We start from the raw sequence: 19,200 nt of genomic DNA on the forward strand, positions 1-19,200 counted from the left end.
TCCCATATAAAACCTTGTCCAATTGGAACTGATGCAGGGAAAAGAAGGTTCGCGGGTTATCTCAGGCAGATAGGAGCGGCACACAGCCCTTGACTCTGCTATGCCCTAACGTGTGCTGTTTGGTTGCAGGAGCTCGCGTAAATGCCAAGGACAACATGTGGCTGACCCCTCTGCACCGAGCTGTGGCCTCCAGAAGTGAAGTGAGTGATCCTCTCATTTAGTCTAACACCTAATTCTTTCCGCAGAGGACCCTCAAGGGTGGATAAAGCGGAAGAGAATTACCCACGTGGGCAGGGGCAGCTCTTCGCGTGTCTTGCTCATGTCGGACACGGAGAAGTAGGAGCGTCTTAGGGTTTTTATTGCTGCAACGAAACACCGCGACCAAAAAGCAAGGTGGGGAGGTTATTTGGCTTACATTTCCATATTGCTGTTCCTCACTGAAGGAAGTCAGAACGGGAACCCAAGCAGGGTAGGGTCCTGGAGGCAGGAGCTGCTGCAGAGGCCACGGAGGGGAGCTGCTTAGGCCGGTAAGGCTTGTTTCTCTAGGTTTGTGCAGCCTGCTTTCTTATAGAAGCCAGGACCTCTAGCCCAGGGATGGCCCCACCCACAATGAGCTGGCCCCTCCCCTTGATCACTAATTGAGAAAAAGCCTTTCAGTTGGATTCCCTGGAGGCATTTCCTCAATGGAGGCTCCTTCCTCTCTGTTGACTCTGGCTTGTGTCAAGCTGACACCCAAAACCAGCCAGTACTATGAGGCATCTTGGTCATCCAAGTTGGGTATAGCATGAACCTTGATTACAGCACGATTTCAGCCTGGAATGGAAGGAACACAGAAAACAGATCTGCACAATGCCAGAGCGGGATTGGGGGAGCGAGCGAGCAAGCTTGCTGGAGCCTGGCACCTCACCGCCGGGAGATGTCAGCCGATGTAGTCCTTAAAGGATAAGCAGGGCCCAGCAGGCCAGGAGAAGGAGAAGGGAGGACAATGCAGAGGATCCGCATTTGGGAGGAGATGAGGCAGGGGCATGCACCCGAGTCAGGCGGAGGCTCCTGGAGCAGAGCGAGTAGCGCAGAGTTGGTCAGATCCCTGGGCTGCCAGAGAAACTAACATCCAGTGAGCAGTTGGCAGGGGTCTCAGCAGACTGTTCCTCAGAGAGACCAGCATGTCTGCAGGGTGAAGAGGGTTCTGTGTGCGGAAGTTCAGGTGGGCTGGCTGACAAGAGGCCAAGAGAAATAGGGGAAGGGCTGAGGTGAGGCGGGGGAGGAACCTGTCATTTCCGAGATAGTTCGAGGCAAACTTGATAGAATTTTGGCACCGTCGGAGAATGAGGTGGGGGAAACGCTGGCGGGTGAACGGTGAGTGATGTCCTTGGCTGAGCAGATGCAGGTGGGGTGGGATGTGTGTGTGGGGGCAGAGCTGGAGTCCTGAAAGCCAGCTTGTTCTTTCCAGGATACAGTCTGGGGAAATACTTCCCCTGGAATGTAAGCTCCACAGGGGCAGGAAGCTTCTTTACTTACCTATTTTCTTCTGCGATGGATCCCAAATCTAAAATGTTCTAGAAATAGATTGAAGGTGGTGCTCAGACACTCATTTGTTGTCGTATGCCGGAAACACGTGACGATAGCAAATGCGTTATCGTTATTTCTATAAGCCTGGACCTTAGGGATAAGGAGGAGGATCGTGGAAACCATGGAAAATGGATCAGCTGGTTCATGGAGAGGCTAATGCCGAGAAAGGGAAGGCCATTTGGGGAGCAGGGCTGGGAGGGGACCCAGCGAATATCAGCCTGGCCAGAGAGGACACAGGAGTCTCCCCTCAAAGGCACTGAGCATTGCGAGAGTAGATTTGTACAGCGGAGCTGCCCCTCCGGCTTTGGAGGAGGTGGCGTTCTCCAGGGACGCTGAGGAGCAAGGCGGTGAGCCTGCTCATGGGGCGGCATTATGCCTGCCCTGCTGTTTCTCCTTGGCGAATTCCAGAATATACTCAGTATGTGACAGCTTAGGACTTGCTGTCTTCCTTGTCGTTCTGGGTGTATGGAGTTGTTTTAAAGGGGGTTGGTTGTATTCTCTTTCCTAATAGCCAACATGGAAGGAGGGGCATAAAGAATCCTGGATACCTCGTTCCGGTACCAGAGGCTTGTTTGATAGCTCCGTGTTCCATTTCCATACCTGGGAGAAGCAGGCACAGTGCCTGGTCGAGGCAGGACACTGGCCTTGGGAGATCAGCATCTTCATTGGGGAGTCCTCCATAGGCTAAATTTTAAGATGACTTAATCCTTAGTAAATTTATTGTCTTTTGAAATATATGTATACATAGAGTCTTTTGTCCCTTACCTAGAATGAAGTCTCTTTAGTTAAACGAATTTAGACACTGTCTCTATATCATGTGCTGTGTGTGTTGATGGGGTTACAAAGGAAATATCATTTGTGGTCCCCAGCTTTAGGGGAGAGAGGGACACACCATGTCTGGTTTTAGTACCCTGTGACCTTGTTAAGTAATCACCCCTGTAAAAGCTTCGATCTCCAAACACCCTTTCACCAACCAGCCCCCAGGCACTGTTACCATGTGTCTCCATGTGTTTGAGCCCAGTCTGACCAATGATGGGCTGTTCAGGTCTTAAACTTCTGTGTCTATGAAAGGCACTTGGTCCTTCCTCAACCAACTAGCAAGGTTTTCTGGGTAAAGAGAAAAAAATGCCTGAGGATGACTCTTTCTGGGCTTGGGGGTGGAGGAAATGTAAACTCACGAAAGACAATGACTTTATGGCGTCTGCCACAGTGGCAGAATTTCTAGTAAAAGCTGGAATCTCTGACTCTGTCAGTAGAGTTGGCTTGGCCTCATCCTGGTGCCACGGAAATCCTAAATTCAGGCTCATTTTTCCTTTTGAATTTGGCCCTCTTGCTATTCTTTTTGCCTCCCCTTACTAATTGTTGGGGGGAGGGGAGTGGGCCTAAGGGGAAATGAGGGGGGGGGGTTGGTTTGGTTTTTAGTACTGTTAGCATTTGCTAATGAGGATGCGAGTTTCAGTATGAAGTAACACATGCACCCGTTCCTCAGACTGAGATGGCTCATGAGTGTGTAATAAAAACAAGTTCTTCACTGACAAGCTTCTAACCTCTGTAGCAGCCCCAACGTCATGGCCTGGCATATCTGGGTATCCCAGGAGCAAAACAATTCAAAACCAAAGAACATTGTCTGTGTCTGCTCCCTAATGCGCCAGTGGCCACCCTTTTTTAAAAAAAAATTTATTTATTTATCTATCTATCTATTTATTTATTTATTGCTAACTTTTCCCAAGAAATGAAGAGACTTTAACTTAAACATTGGGGAGATACACTTTGTAACAGTGGTCAAACATTGGGGAGATACATTTTGTAACAGTGATACACTTTGTAACAATGGCTGAACATTGGGGAGATACATTTTGTAACAGTGTCGGAACCTGGGGAGATTCACTTTGTAACAGTGGCCAAGAGAACTAAGCAAGACTTGAGGCTCCCAGAGAGAATATTCTGAAAGCTGCCAATGATTCCATCTGGTTTCTCCTGCCCAGTGTGTTCCTCTTGATTTTTTTTTGCTTTGTTTTCTGGGCTAGAGAGCCTGCGAAGAACAGAATTAAATGTGTGCAAGCCTGGAGTTGAACATGGAAGAACGCAGCGTGTTTGTCTGCTGAGGCCCGCCGGGCAGAAGGCACTGCCAGCCATGCTGTGGGGTCTTTCAGCGAACGCACAGCGTGGCCTCTGAGGTTGGGATGTTTGTGGCCTGAGATGGCCTGGGTATGAATGTGCCTAGCATCTCACAGGTTCTCCTGCTGTGCTGAGCTGAGTGGCCCTAAAGGGGCATTTCAGAGCTTCTCTCTTCCCTCTTCTAGAGACTATGTTTGGGTTAGAAAAGTTAAAATCATTCACATCTTGTCTTTGGGGTGTTAGATTGAGGACATTGTGCTTTTCTTTTTTTCTTTCTTTTTATTTTTTTAAGATTTGTTTGTTTATTACATATACGGTGTTCTGCCTGCAGGCCAGAAGAGGGCATCAGATCCCATTATGAATGGTTGCGAGCCACCATGTGATTGCTAGGGATTGAACTCAGGACCTCTGGAAGTGCAACCAGTGCTCTTAACCTCTGAGTCATCTCTCCAGCCTGTGTTTTTCTAACTGTTGCCATTCTGAGAATTTCTTGTGCATTTACTGTGTGCTCCCACCAGCACTGTGAAAACTAGCCAGCAGGGAGATTGCCAGCTCACTATGAATACTTCTGTGCTTGTCTTTCCTGACTTTCAAAGATGAGGTTTTGTGAATAACACCCCCTAGAATACTCTCCTATCCCCAGATCTCCACTGAACACCTATGTACTCGAGTTTAAAGAATAGCTATACGCTAATAATAATTATAGCAATAGGGAGTGTTTTAGTTTGGTAATGGATGCTTCTAGGATAATCCCACTAATTGAGTAAATTGTCTGAGCAGCAATCTATATTGTGGCAGAACATGAAATTGCTGTAATCACTGTGGGATAAAGGCACTGATGGATTATAGGAATATGGTATAAGCCTTCAGGATTCCCGCATGGCCTCAGGAGCATGTGCCTACGGCACAGCAACGGCACAGCAACGGCTCGGCTGCTATGTTTCAGCTCTTGTTGACAGACCTTGCTCGTGATCACATCCCTGTGTTTATGCCACCGAAGCTCCCGAGTGTGCAGTGTGTGCAAGGCACCAGCTATGCTCTGCGGAGGAGACAGAGATTGTCGAACACCAGAGCCTGATCTCAGGCACCTTGCAATCCACTGAGTTCAGCGTTGCTTGCACCTGCAGAAAGTATTTCTGATTTTAAACCTCACTTGTCCCCAGTGACTTGAGGAGAGTCTGAGTATGGCGCATATTTGAGAGTAACGTGAGCTTTCAGAAGCCTCGGGAGAAATTGAATAGCTTCATACTCAGGTGTGGCGGCTTGTGCTGTAATTGTAGCGCTTGGGAATCGTAGCCCAGAGAGCCACAGCTCAATAAACAAGACAAACAAACAAAAAGAAAAGGAAACAACAGTAAGCTCACGAAAGAACAATGGAATGCCTGTTATACTGAACAGTAACTTAATAATTTGATCTCATTTTTGTTTTAGTTGCCTGTTACGTTTTGCAAAAGTTCCAGATTGTTATGCACTGGAAACGATACTAAAAATTTTTCTTTGAGGCTGGCTGCCATGATGGTCTCGAATTTGGGATGTTTTTTCTCCTGTTTCTGAGAATTGTCCTCTCTTGCTCCAGTTCCTGTGTCCCAAGAAGACCTTAGACGCAGGACCCACTTATCGGGCATTTGCCAGTGACTCCGCCGACTGTTTCTGTTGCAGGAGGCGGTGCAGGTATTGATCAAACATTCGGCCGACGTCAACGCGAGGGACAAGAACTGGCAGACCCCCCTCCACGTGGCGGCAGCCAACAAGGCTGTCAAGTGTGCCGAGGTCATCATCCCACTGCTGAGCAGTGTTAATGTCTCTGACAGAGGCGGGCGCACGGCTCTGCACCACGCAGCTCTGAACGGGCACATGGAGGTGAGTGTTCTCCTTACTGGGAGCTGGGGCACACTACTCAGACCCTGTTAGCCACAGGTGGAGCCGTTGTGATTGCTGAGACTTTACGTGAGTATCAGTGTAATAGAGGGCTGTCACTTAGGCAGTTCAATCCATCCTCAAATTCGATGAATTTAAAAGTAGAGTCTCATATCAGTCTCCTCTTTGACACGTGTGGCAGGGCCTGCGGTAACATCATCTTTCTTGTCTGAATCCCTGACTTGCTCTTAGGGTTGATGCTAACTTGGTTTAGACTACACGCAGGCAGCAAGGAGCTCTCGTGGTTGCAGAGGGAACACTTGGTCTCACTGTTTCTTTTATCTTTCAGATGGTCAATTTGCTCCTGGCCAAAGGGGCAAACATCAATGCATTTGACAAGAAGGACCGGCGCGCTATCCACTGGGCAGCGTACATGGGTGAGGAGTCTGTGTTAAAAACAAAGTGCAAGGGTCTCTACTACCTCAGTGGTAGGGCAAGTAGCTGGGTTTGATCCCCAACATATCACACAACAACTAACAGCCTCAGGCAGATGTCCTGAACTACAGACGCCACAGGCCCTTGTTGACCATGTATGCGTCCTTGGAGAAGTCTGACTTAGGGGTTGGATTCCACTTGAATGAAGATTTGGCCCGATTTCCTGGCATCTGTAAAGGGCTCCAGTTGGCTAGTTGCCTTGTCGGAGGCTTATTTATCCCCCAAAGAGAGGGAGGATGAGTCACAGTCTGGACCTCTCGGAAGATCCTCCACTCTAGATTAGAAAGCAACACACTTCGCGTGGATGCTCGCTTGTTATGACATCAAGTCAAGTGTTCAGGAAAGAAAGACTGGTTAACAGCGCCAGGACACCGTGCTCTTTGTCTCTGCATGTCTAAGTATTTTTGAAAGAAACAACAGGAAGGAAGAAAAGAAAGGAAAGTTTCCTGGCTCCTTTGTAGGTAGATGTGGTGGAGTCCCCTTAGATTGGGCTTCTGCTATGCTGGGCTCAATGTGGAGGCCCACAGGCCTCTTTAGGCCACTCCCCTCTGGTGGAGATGAAGAATTAGGGTGTCTCTCTGTGTTCGTCCTTTTCTTTCTTTTTTTAAAACACTATTTGAATCTTAATAATAAAATATATAACATGGACATAAAATATAAATGCATGGAAATGAAACAGATTATTAAGTATACCAGTGTCATAGAACAGCATTTAGTTTTTAATGGCTGTGAACCAGTATGTGGTTGCTGGGAATTGAACTCAGGGCCTCTGGAAGAGTAGCCAGTGCTCTTAACCACTGAGCCATCTCTCCAGCTCCTTGTCCTTTTCTTTGGATGGGTGTAAAGACCTTGGACAAGGGATAGCCCTCTCAGTTTATTCTCGAGGCAGACAATGAATAATGAAGATCCTTCTGCACGGTTCTGCTTGCAGGAGAGCCTGCAATTGGAAGAGAAAACAGGGCTTTAGCAGATGAGTTGTACACCCGCTGAGACCAGGGGGTATCGTTTGGGTAAATTCCAGGGGATCCACACAAGGGGACAGAGTAGGGAGCGTAGCAATGGTGCCCAGGCGTATCTATAAACAAGGGCTATGACGTGCTAAGGGGAGACACATCAAAGAGAATACAGAGACACAGCCTCTTCTGGATGTACGTATAGAATAGGATAATATGCATGATGTTTCCCGTTGCCGTGGAAACTGCTACACAGTGAAGGGAAATTTGAAAAATAAATACTGAAATATTAGATGGTAACATTTCAGTGGCTGACTTCTTTTTTCAAGCATTTTTGCCTGTTTGAGTCCGTTTGACAAGCAGACATGTCTTTTACCATTTCAAAAATTGCTGGCTGTGGTGGTGGCCCACGCCTTTAATCCCAGCACTTGGGAGGCAGAGGCAGGCGGATCTCTGTGAGTTCGAGGCCAGCCTGGTCTACAAGAGCTAATTCCGGGACAGGCTCCAAAGCTACAGAGAGACCCTGTCTTGGAGGAAAAAAAAAACCAAAATCATTTCCAAATTTAACATTATTTGTGTGTGGGGTGGGGGAAGAAGAGTGGATTGGGGTAAGAACAAAGCAAATCACACCTCTACAGATTTCTGAATGAATTCTTAGAATTACAGACCCCAAGAATCCTAAAAGCTTGTAAGAATTAACTCTTTGCATATCAAAAGACCTTGACCAGCTCCTCCTAGCTGTCTAGTGCTGGAGTTACAGGTGTGTGTCGCTATGTCTTTCTTAAGGAACACAGACCATTGCGTTGGCTAAAAGCGATCAGACGTCTAGATGAAATGTACACTGAGCTAGTCAAGGAATCCGGGGGCTTCAGGCTTACGCTTTGTTGATAAATGGTTATCATATTTTGGTGACTTGAAAAAGGATGCGAACAGGAAAGCGTCAAAGTAGCTGTCAATCCTTAGGAGCTAATGGCATAAAATTTGGGGCAAACAGCTTGAGAGAGCACCGCCAGCCACTGAAAATATTTTGTTCTATATACAAGCTTTTGTAGATAAGCAATCGACTTTGGATAAAGCAAGCTCATACCCCCCACCCCCACCCCTACCCCTACCCCCTCTCTTACAAAGTTTGGGCCCCCACAGTCAGTATTTGTTACCCGCCCTTCAGTTAGCTGCAGTGTTCGTGACAATGAACTTACACTCGGAATGATCTTCAATTATAAAATAAAGGCCAAACTCATTTATCATAGTGAATTAGGGAACAGAGTTCAAACGCCCACAACAGTTGAGATCAGGAGGGTTTTCTATTGACTGAATAATTTATGGGAGTTATTTTACATGGAAGTGTAAGAAATGGCCTTTTTATGGGTTAAAACCCAACACAGCAATGGCAGTTTTCCGTAATCTGGGAGTATTCTGATTTTTTTTTCTTTATTTAGTTTCTAAACAGAATTGTTGCTGTTGGGCTTTTCTGGCGAGGAGTGGGAATGGTTTTCGTTTTAATACCCCCTTTGTTACCGTTTCTGTTTCTGTTTTGAGGCAGGGCTTGCTAGGCCATCTAGGCTGGCCTGGGATTCACGCTGTCTTTGAACCTGTAACTCGCTTCCCTCAGTCTCCCAGCTGCTGGGATTACACACTCAGCTGCAGGACAACTTTAAAAAGGCTGCGGTACTCATGGATCCTCGCTCTCGGGTTCTTCTTGTTGTCATGGCGAACAACCACCACCTTTGCCTCATCCCATTCAAGCCTTACTGAACCATCCCTTTCTTTCCCATGGGATGTACAATAATGGCCAGCACAAAGGGGGTACTCAGTAAATGCTCATTGACTATTTTCCATGAGGTGGATTGGATCAGGAAAATACTGGTGGCAAAGGAAGCTTTTAATGATCTTTGGGAGCACAGCGAGTTGACAAATTGCCTTCTAAAGGTTACCGATGTTTTCGCTGCTGTGTTTGTCCAGGTCACCTGGACGTCGTGGCACTGCTGATAAACCACGGAGCCGAAGTCACCTGCAAGGACAAGAAGGGCTACACCCCTCTGCACGCCGCTGCCTCGAATGGGCAGATCAACGTGGTTAAACACCTCCTGAACCTGGGGGTGGAGGTAAGCCCCCCACAGCTGCGCCGCTGCCTCGAATGGGCAGATCAGCGTGGTTAAACACCTCCTGAACCTGGGGGTGCTCCCATCTTCCTTCACGTTCTTCTCTCCGGAATGAAATCCTGTTTGCCTTTTATTCAAGTGGAGAAAAACGTTATTTCCTTGGGTCCTGTATTCCCTTTTATGTGGGCTGATAAATTGTAATAGGGGCATTGATTAAGTAGCAGGAGCTCAGAAACAGACTGTATACACAGAGAGATAGATAAACCTTCGCTCGGCATGGGGAGCAGCTGGTGAGATGGGCCAACATGGCTAACACACCTCTGTTCTGCACGAGGCGTCAGGCTCCAGAATGAAAACAGAATTGATTCTAAGCCTGACTCGAGGGCATGGTGTCCACGAGCTATCTCTCCTGTTAACCCCGTCCCCTCTTTTCATTGCCACTGTTCCTGAGCCCACGACTTTGGGGTTTGTTCTTTTCTTTTCTGTCATTTTGAAAGTGTCTTTGCCTTCCGTCTTATTTGTCCTTCTCTAGCTGAGAAAACCCACTCCACGGGCATTTGAACCTCTAATACCTCATGGGTCATTTTTTTTTTTGCCATATTCAACTTTTCCTGTCTCTTCTGGGGTGGGGGTTGGGGAGGGGAGACAGGCACTCTCGGGATACCCGCTGGGGAGCAAGTAAGCTCTGAATAATCACCCCAACGGGTGGGCATTTTCTTTCTCCCGCCAGAGCCGTGGCCATTAAGCCCTTTGTGACCAACGGAGTAAATTGGCTCCGGTGATTTTAACTGCCCCTGTGTTGGATGCTTTGCAGATCGACGAAGTCAACGTCTATGGAAACACAGCCCTGCACATTGCCTGCTACAACGGCCAGGACGCTGTGGTTAACGAGCTCATCGACTACGGTGCTAACGTGAACCAGCCCAACAACGGCGGCTTCACCCCTCTGCACTTCGCGGCAGCGTCCACTCACGGAGCTCTGTGCCTGGAGCTGTTGGTAAACAACGGGGCCGACGTGAACATTCAGGTATGGCGGCGCTTGGTCTCCCCACCTCAAACACCTCTGCACTGAGCCTCTGAGCGGCAGTAATCGTTGTCTGCTATGCTGTCCTTTCGTGAATTGGAAGCACTTCGAGTCACAGACTTATCCTGGATTGAGATGCTCTGGAAATTGCTAGGTTGCCTCTCTGGTGTGATGGTACCAGCATGTAGGCAGCAAGGCTCCAATCCCCTCTCCTTTCTGGGTTCATGGATGCTCAGGTGAATGTCGGGTCTGAAAGGTGCTAGCCCAGCCCATAGTTTAACACAGACAGCCATGGTTAACTGGTCGGGCAGAGCTGCTGAGAACACAGAGGAACGGCTAACTCATGGTTGTTCCCAAGCCCAGCATGGCTTTCTGGTGCTTTTCTCCAGCAAGCTGTAAGCAGTGGCTCCAGCGATGGACCGTTGACCCTGTTGCCGTGGGCATCCCTTCAGCCACTGAGTCGACTGAGGACCGCCCTGCTCTTTATTTGACAGTGAGGGAGAGCTTGAAGATGAGCTGTGATCTCGAACCATTACAGGTTCACAATCCAGGAGCTAAGACACACACAGAGAGTTAGGAGGCCAGAGAGGATGTGGCCCGAGCCAAGAGAACGGAGCAATAAAGCTTTGGGAAGTAGATGAGGCACCTGTTAGCTTCTTTCTTGTCTGGGGATTAAAAAAACATCTTGAGCTTGTTTTTGAGCTGAGAAGATTATAAATTGGGAAGAGCCACAGAAATAATTTGAGAGAGGACATTGCCGACAGAGAATGCTGTGAACAAGGGAGGGAGGAGCCGTGAGCTGGTAATTTATCACCTCACCATAGTGACTGATGGGGGAAGCTACGCATTTGTGCTTTTAACATTGTTCGCCATCGGGGTTGTACTGAAACACTCTTGTCCCGTAGTAGAATATTCTGAGCAGTGCCCTCCGCCGTCCGCTTTCCAATAAGCACCATGTATAGAATATGTAGCCCTGAAACACCAGAAAGCACCCTTACAGCTAAGACAGACGCACAAGAGGCTAAACAATCAACATCTCGCGGACTGTGGGCATCCGCAGGTCTTTCCAAGGAAGGAAGATGAGGGACATTAGAAAAAAAGCATTGTCTTTGCAACCCTGCACTTAAAAACTCACAGCCCATGAATTTTTGCATGGGGCAGAAGTCAGAGCGTGGTAGTCAGGGGGAGCATGAAGCACACAGCTGGTCAACGGCCAACATCTCGAGGACGGTGAACATCTGTGGAGCTCTGAAAGGAAGGTGACGGACATTAGATGCAGGCATTGCCTTGGCAACCCTCCACTGAATTGAGTTACAGGCTGCCCGAGGCTCTCCATCCTCTGAAAATGCCTCCTACTGCTCTCAGGGTATCTGATGCCCAGAATTACAGACGGATGTTCCCAACATGCTCTAAGATATTCTTCTATTGACTTAGGAATCCTTCTTGGGTACCTGAGTTTATATCCAGACACACCCCTATCCTGGTTTAGCGTGATCCCATAGCAACCTTCCTGCCCAGGGATACATGATACATAGACCACCAATTCCTGGGGCTCTATAATGCACCATACCCTGTCTCTAAGGAGTAGCAACACCATTTAGGGAGAAAGCCTTGGGGGTGTGGGTGTTGGGAGATGAGCAAACAAGACCTTAGGAATAGAAGAAAAGATGAACGTGATGGTCAAGACGGTTTATCCATTCTGCTTAGTTCAAGAACAAGGTTGGATTCCCCTCTGCAAAAGCATTAGTGTTTGTCAGAAAGTAATCTTAATTCTTACTAGCTTTCCTTTATGACTCAGGACTCAACCATACTTAAAAGAGTTCCTTGTTTAATGAAGTGAATTCTCAAAGCTTTCAAAGCCTTAAATCTGATGGGGAAACATACCCAGGAATTGGGGGGGGGGCTAGGAATGAAGAAAAGTATTTTTCCCCATAAAGGCAAAGCCTTGAACAAATAGGACTGAGGGCAATCTCCCGCGTACGTAGGCGATGCCACCCTTGTCCCAGGTTCCAGGGACGGTAGCAACAGTCAGGTGCCAGGGTGAAGATTTTCAGGCAGACCATGAAGGGTAACAGAGTCCTGGTTTCAGCTTGATTGAGTTCTAAATTTTAAAGACTAACGAAAGAGCATTGCCCTTTGGATGTCATTAGTCTTCAGTGTTTTTTATTTATTTTTTGAAACAATGAGCACCCTTTACATCCATACCGTGTAAGCAAAGCCGCCCCAATGGCAATCATGAGACTCAGGACAGCTGGTGATTGCCTGATCTTATTAGTAGGTGGACAAGGGCCAAAGTCCGCCCAGGTAGATCTGAAACAAGCATCGTCTGCCCCAAACAGCCCATCTTTGCCTTTTACTGTCTGGGGTCCTCTCTCCTTATTTGTCCCTTTACTAGAGACCCAGATGCTCCCAAGGAACAGAACGTGGTCACCATCTTCCACGCAGGGCTGGCTTTGCCATCCCCACACTAGGGACTGCCTGCCTCCGCCTTGGCTCACAGCCGCAATCCATACAGCCTCTCAGTGAGTGGTCCTTGGCAGAGCCATTAACATCCTTTCCAAGGCGTGGGAAGGCTCTTACTTCAATATTGACCAAGGTATTTCCTAAACACTGGAGTATTTATAGCTTCATATACATTTAATTAAATCATAATTACTTGTGTTTTTGTAGTAAACTTAAGAGCAAATGCTGGAGCCAAGCCTCTATTTTTTTTTCTCGATATTTTCTGATTCCGGCTAAAATCATATTATGTGATTCCTATTATCTTCCCTCTCATCTATGGAAGAAAAATTTAACTGTAGTGTGTTTTATTTTTCAACTAGGATGTAGTTACCATGGTGATTAGCTCTTCCTTTGGCATAGGCTCTGTGTAACTCCGTTCCTCTTTTCAAAGGAATACTTGCAGGATATCATAAAGTTCTTTCTGCCGAAACAAAACGAAAACAAAACAACCCACACTCTAAAGCATGGCTCTTACCTTTGTGTGTACTGTGCAAACTGGAGATGAAGCCCTTGCCCTGTTCAGATTCAGTAGGTGTGAGCTAGTTCACAGAATTAGTATAACCAATCAGCACCCTGGGTATGGGTGGATCTGGGTCCTCGAGAGATACTTATTTAGTGCTTATTCAATTAGAGTTTTAAAAGCAAAGCCATTTTTAAACATAAATGGTTAGTTTTTATCTAAAATTGAAAATTCATATGTGACATTTCTTTTTTTTAACCTCAGACTTGAAGAAACATTTCTACTAATATTTAGAAAAATAAGAGCGATACAAGTTTTAAAAATACCCAAGGGCCAGCAAGCTGATTCGACAAGTAGAAGCTTCTGCCGCACAGCCTGTTGGCCCGAGTTAGAACTTTGGGTACCACATGGTAGAAGATGGGCACTGGCTCCCTCAAGTTATCCTCCGACCTCCATCTGTGCATGGTAGCCTAGGCATCCCCACACATACACATTAAATAAATAAATTAAAATGTAATAAAATTGAAAATCCACACTTGAACGAAGATATGGCCACTCCTCACCGTAAGTTCAAACCGACCGTAAGTTTAAAATGACTTTAACCGATTCCTCCCCTATACCGAACACCGCAGCTTGGCAACCGTCCACTGCAGCATCTCTGTTGCTTACCTGCGTGCTATTGCAATCACACCACACCTTCAGGGTTTCATACTGCGTCTTGTAGACCAGAAAAGAAGCCACATTCAAGCTCTGAGGCATAGTTCCTACGGAATCTGAACAGGCCCACATAATTGAGGTTAGGAATGCTCTCTGGAGCTGTTGGGAATTGGGGGAAAGCTGCACACCTGTGCCTCTGAAGATGCCTTTACCCCAGAATCATGATAGGGTCTTTCAGATGTATTTTCATCTCTTAATTAACTGTGCGGGAGTCTGATCTTTGGTACGATAAACACAGTAGATACGTTCTGAACATTTTCTATGTTCTGTCTTAGCCTGTTTTTAGGACGTTCCATGATCTATTTTTGTCATAAGTAAGCCGTGCACATCCAGCACACACTCACTGTCTACTGACGTGAGATGAAGGGAATGGTGCAGGGTTTCCCCCTTAGTTTTGAGCGTTGCATCAATTCAGTCAGCTCCGGGTCAAACAGGTCCTTGCAAGTTCGCAGATCACTTATCTTTCTAAAAGGCAAGGAGTACACCAAGATGTCCTTTGCCAGCTGATGACAAGGGAGGAGAAAGCGTTTTTGAATTATCACCTCCCTAAGGGTTTTGAAAATGTGTTGCTAAATTTTTTAATTGAAAGAAAAGGAGGCTGGTGAGATGGCTTAGCAGGTAAAGGTGCTTGAAGTGCACGCCTGTGTCCTGCGTCTGTGCATGCCTGTGACTTGAGTTTGATCCCTGGAACCCACATATAGCTGGAAGGAGAGAATGTATTCTGTGAAGCTAGCCTATGGTTACCATATGTACACTGTCCCTGTCCCCTCTTCCCACCATTGAACATAAACATGTACACACACACACACACACACACACACACACACACACACGTAATAATAGAAATAATAAATAAACATTTTAAAATTTAAGGATAGGATGTTGCACAGTCACTGGAGAGGTCTTATTTATTGCATCTTTGTATATATATATATATAATATATATAATATGTATAATATATCTTTGTATATATAATATTCTTTGTGAATTTCATACACATATACAATGTATTTTGATCAGACTTAACTGCTCCCTCCCGAGATCAGATTGCCACCCCCACCATATATGCATGGGTGTGAGGCCATTCATGGGAGCAGGTCAGCCTACCAGGGACCACATCCCTCAATAAGCCAGACTCTTCTTCTGTTAGCAGCCATCAGCGAAGAACAGCTCCACAGCTAGGGGTGGGGGCTCATGAGCCCCACCCCCATCCATATTGGAGCATGTTGAAACGTGGACTGGGCTGATCTTGTGGAGGCAACGGTTACCTGCTGAGTTCCTGAGGGCATCAGTTCTGTTACATACACCCAGAAGACAGTCTGTCCCAGTCCTCCCAGCCTCTGCCCCTTAGGGTCTTTATCTTGTTATTTCAGAATTATCTCTTCTTCGTAATTGTTGAAATTTATTTATTTATTATGTATACAGTGTTCTGCCTGCAGGCCAGAAGAGGGAACCAGATTCCCTTGCAGATAGTGCCATATGGGTGCTGGGAATTGAACTCAGGTCCTCTCCCAGTGCTCTTAACTGCTGAGCCATCTCTCCAGCCCATGTTGACCACACTTTTAAAATAAAAAAATTGAAATTGTGATTCCAAGGTCATTGGAAGTGACTTTCAGAGTGACATCCTAGGTCGACAATGCTGGCTCATAGCTACTTTGTTTCTCCTTTCTTGTTTTGTAGAGTAAGGACGGCAAAAGCCCCCTGCACATGACGGCTGTCCACGGAAGGTTCACACGGTCACAGACCCTCATCCAGAATGGTAAGGGGTATTCTTCGATGAGCTTTAACAGTTTGCTTGGATAGACTGAATTGGATTTAACTGGCTGTGTGAAAATTGATGCTGTGTTTCCTCCAGTGGCTGGGGGATTGTAAACCGTGTTGTAGTCAATTGGCGAGAACATGGTGTGAGTGGCTGTGGCCAGAGATGATCAGGTTTAAAATACTGCAATTTTTCCTTTTCATGAAGCTCAGCCTCCACAACTTGCACTGGTAACAGCAGGTCTGAGTTATTTTTAGATTGTCGAACCCACTAAGGCTCCCCAAGTTTAAGCTCATTAAACCACCTGGACAAAGGTAGAAAGAAGTGGGTGACTCGGGGTGTAAGCAGGTAAAGTTTGTGGTGAGACCACAGACTTAGGAGAGAGCTGGGAAAGCCATGTAACACAGGAACATGTAGCACAGTAACATGTAATACAGTACCCATATAACACAGTACCGTGTAACATAGTACCATGTAGCACAGTACCATGTAACACAGTACCATGTAACACAGGAACATGTAGCACGGTAACATGTAATACAGTACCCATATAACACAGTACCGTGTAGCACAATAACGTGTAACATAGTACCATGTAACACGGTAACATGTAGCACAGTACCATGTAACACAGGAACATGTAACACAGGAACATGTAACAGGTAACATAACACAGTAATATATAACACAGTAACATGTAACATGGTACCATGTAGCACAGTAACATGTAACATGGTAAAGTAACACAGTACCATGCAACACAGTAACATGTAGTACAGTAATATGTAGCAAAGTAACACATGACATAGTAGTTTTCCAGATTCTCAACAACAGTGTACTTGAAGAGCACTGGGCTGTCTTGGAGGCCAAAGTCCCTGAAGTCTTACGACATGTCATAGCTCATGTTAGGTCACGGTTGGCACCTGTGAGCTCAAGCACAATTAATAAAAACTCAGAGAGAGAAATTGGGGTTCAAACTAAAGGTCACAAAAGCAAAACAGCCAGCCCCTGGTTCTTACTTCTACCTCAATCCAAAATGGCGATCCTGCTGCCAGGAATCTCAGAATGAGACTGTGACTGAACACTGTCTCCTCCCGTCTTATATTGCTCTCTAGGGTTGGGATTAAAGGCGTGCACTGCCTGGTTTCTATGGCAACTATTGTGGCTACTGGGATTAAAGATATGTATTACCACTGCCTGGTCTGTAAGGCTGACCAGTGGGGCTGCCTTGCTCTCTAATCTTCAGGCGAGCTTATTTATTAAAATATAAACGAAATGCCACTACAGTGAACGGGCTAGCTGTGACAACTTAAGTGATCTTAGCAAGCCTCAGTGACAATCTGAAGACAAGAATAACAAAAACAGGTCTGGTCCAGGCATCCAGCTGACATTCCTGGTCAATTTAGTAGACTCAAACCTTCCAATTCTCAAAAATTCTAATGTGAGTGACTTTTCCTAGATTTCTTCATTTTGCAGCTGTAAGAATTTTGGGCACAATGGAAAGCTAGTGGCAACTGAGTTATAACGTAGGTACTCAAGCCAAAAAAGCATACACACAGACAGACAGACACACACATATTTATGTGATCTGACATCTGTATAGAAAACCAGTCACTGACGATGCTTAGGAAATAAGCTATCCCCAGCGAGGCAGGTTATAATCTGACTGTATAGCTATGCTGTGTGAAGGGGAATGAAGCTGTGTGAGAAAAGACGCCTGAGCAAGCTCCCAATGAGTCAGGGAAGGCAGGGTGGAAACCCACCACGGAACACCCGTTATTCTGACCTTAAGTACGAGCCACAGGCGTCCATTTCGGTGGAAATAAAGACCTGCCCTTTGAAATCTCTTCTTAGCCTACTGCAGTTCTCATAAGCTTTTCAGATAGTTTCTATCTCCCTCGAAACAGAAAAGGTTTAAATTAAAGCTATACGCTTAGCATATTCTTTTTGGCATGTGCACCATGCGCTGTATGTTACAGGTGTGGTGCTCATATGAGAACATATGTGTGAGCACATGAGAAAGCTCGTGCAGAGGCCAGAGCACGTGTTTGGTATCTTGCTTCTGGCTCTGGCTTAGGCTTTGAGACAGGGTCTCTCACAGAGCAGCTTGGGGTGGCCGCTAAGGTGGTCGGCAAGCTCTTGGGTCTGTCTGCCCATCTCTCCCTTCACAGAGCAGCTTGGGGTGGCCGCTAAGGTGGTCAGCAAGCTCTTGGGTCTGTCTGCCCATCTCTTCCTCCCAGTGCCAGGGTTGTGTGCACAGATGGCCACGCCCAGTTCTGTATGTGGGCACTGGGGATTTGAACTGAAGTCCTGTGCTTCACAGCAGACTCTTACTCACTGAACTATCTCCTCAGCCCCTTGAAAATTTTTTGATGTGAGTTTAATCAGTGGATTTTAGTTATAGGAAACAAAAAGTTTTATCTCTCATTAAGGCAATCTTTGGGTAGACACAAGACAGGAGAGTTAAAATACTGTGTGTATGAATGTTTTGCCTGTATGTATACATAAGTGTGTATGTGTGTGTGTGTATTTATATATATGTGTGTGTGTGTGTGTGTATGTGTACCATGCATGTGCCCAAGGCCCACAGAGACCAGAAGAGGGTACCAGGTTCCCTGGAAGCGGAGTGACAGGTGACTGAGCAGACATGTAGCTGCTGGTCCTCTGCAAGAGCAGTAAGTGTCCTTAGCTACTGAGCCAGCTCTTCAGCCCTGAGGACATTTTTTTAAAAAACCTTATGAGCTGCTTTTTTCACAGACCACACTCCCCCCCCCCCCCCCCCCCCCCGCTTCTAGTACAGCCCAGCCTCCCTCTCCCACGGTCCTGTGAAGAGAGCGCTCCTAGGAGCTGTCGCTGCCTTGATTCCCCAGCAGTCAAACTTGGAGCCTGCTGCATTTCAAAGCGAGAAAAGAGCTGTGAGTCTCAGCTTCTATGTTTAAGAGCCCTTGGTTTCATAGCTTACCCCGCCATTGACTGGCTGGCATCTAGCTTATGGGTAGGCTAGGTTCCTCGGGCCTGAACTGATGAGATGTGGTGGCCGTAACAGAGATTAGTGCCTACACTAAGAAAGCTGAGCGTGCATGCAGAGCCAGGCTCTTGGCCAGACACCCCGTATAATTCCAATTCCTTCCTGCCATCCCAGGAGGAGCTCGCTCCTCTTCAGAGATGAAGAGAGTGAGGCAGAGCAGTGGTTGCGCGTTGGGCTTTCTGAGCAGCTCCTTGAGGAGCAGACGCAGCCTAGCATTAGCAAGTAGCCTGCCAGGCACCATCTCCACTTACATCTCCCCAGAACGATGGTGGGATTCAAAATTTGTCTTTTCGACTTGAATCCAGTCCAGTCTAAGAAGCACCGAGATTGGGCTAGAGTTGCCCCTGTCAATGGACAACTTGGCACTGGCTTTCTGCTTTTATTACATGCCCAAGAACTGTCAGTTCTTCCGTTTGACCTTTCTGGGCCTTAAAAAAAAATGTTCTTAGGGAGCAGAGGAAGTTCTTTTCTTCCTGTTTATTCTCTTGCTTTTGGAAAATCTGCTCTGGCCGAGACCCTGATTCCCCAGAGGACGGGTGTCAATCTCCAGAGCTTGTCCTGACCCACATAAGTGCTCTGTGTTCCAGAGAACACCATCCTAAGAGGACACAGTTG

The 19,200-nt window shown here is 46.7% G+C and overlaps 1 protein-coding gene across 10 annotated transcripts in view; it reads left to right on the top strand.

The window, feature by feature from the left end:
• The window catches only part of Ankrd44 (ankyrin repeat domain 44), a 219,715-nt gene that overhangs the window by 130,247 nt on the left and 70,268 nt on the right, over positions 1 to 19,200 (top strand). For all 10 annotated transcript variants that reach the window (XM_075956578.1, XM_075956572.1, XM_075956576.1 and 7 more), the window contains exons 4-9: positions 130 to 200; positions 5,347 to 5,547; positions 5,894 to 5,981; positions 8,955 to 9,097; positions 9,909 to 10,121; positions 15,479 to 15,557. In XM_075956578.1, the coding sequence (XP_075812693.1) occupies positions 130 to 200; positions 5,347 to 5,547; positions 5,894 to 5,981; positions 8,955 to 9,097; positions 9,909 to 10,121; positions 15,479 to 15,557 (795 nt within the window). The remainder of the gene's footprint in view (positions 1 to 129; positions 201 to 5,346; positions 5,548 to 5,893; positions 5,982 to 8,954; positions 9,098 to 9,908; positions 10,122 to 15,478; positions 15,558 to 19,200) is intronic.

The sequence above is a fragment of the Microtus pennsylvanicus genome, chromosome 22 (assembly GCF_037038515.1).
Source record: "Microtus pennsylvanicus isolate mMicPen1 chromosome 22, mMicPen1.hap1, whole genome shotgun sequence".
In the NCBI taxonomy this organism is placed as follows: domain Eukaryota; kingdom Metazoa; phylum Chordata; class Mammalia; order Rodentia; family Cricetidae; genus Microtus; species Microtus pennsylvanicus.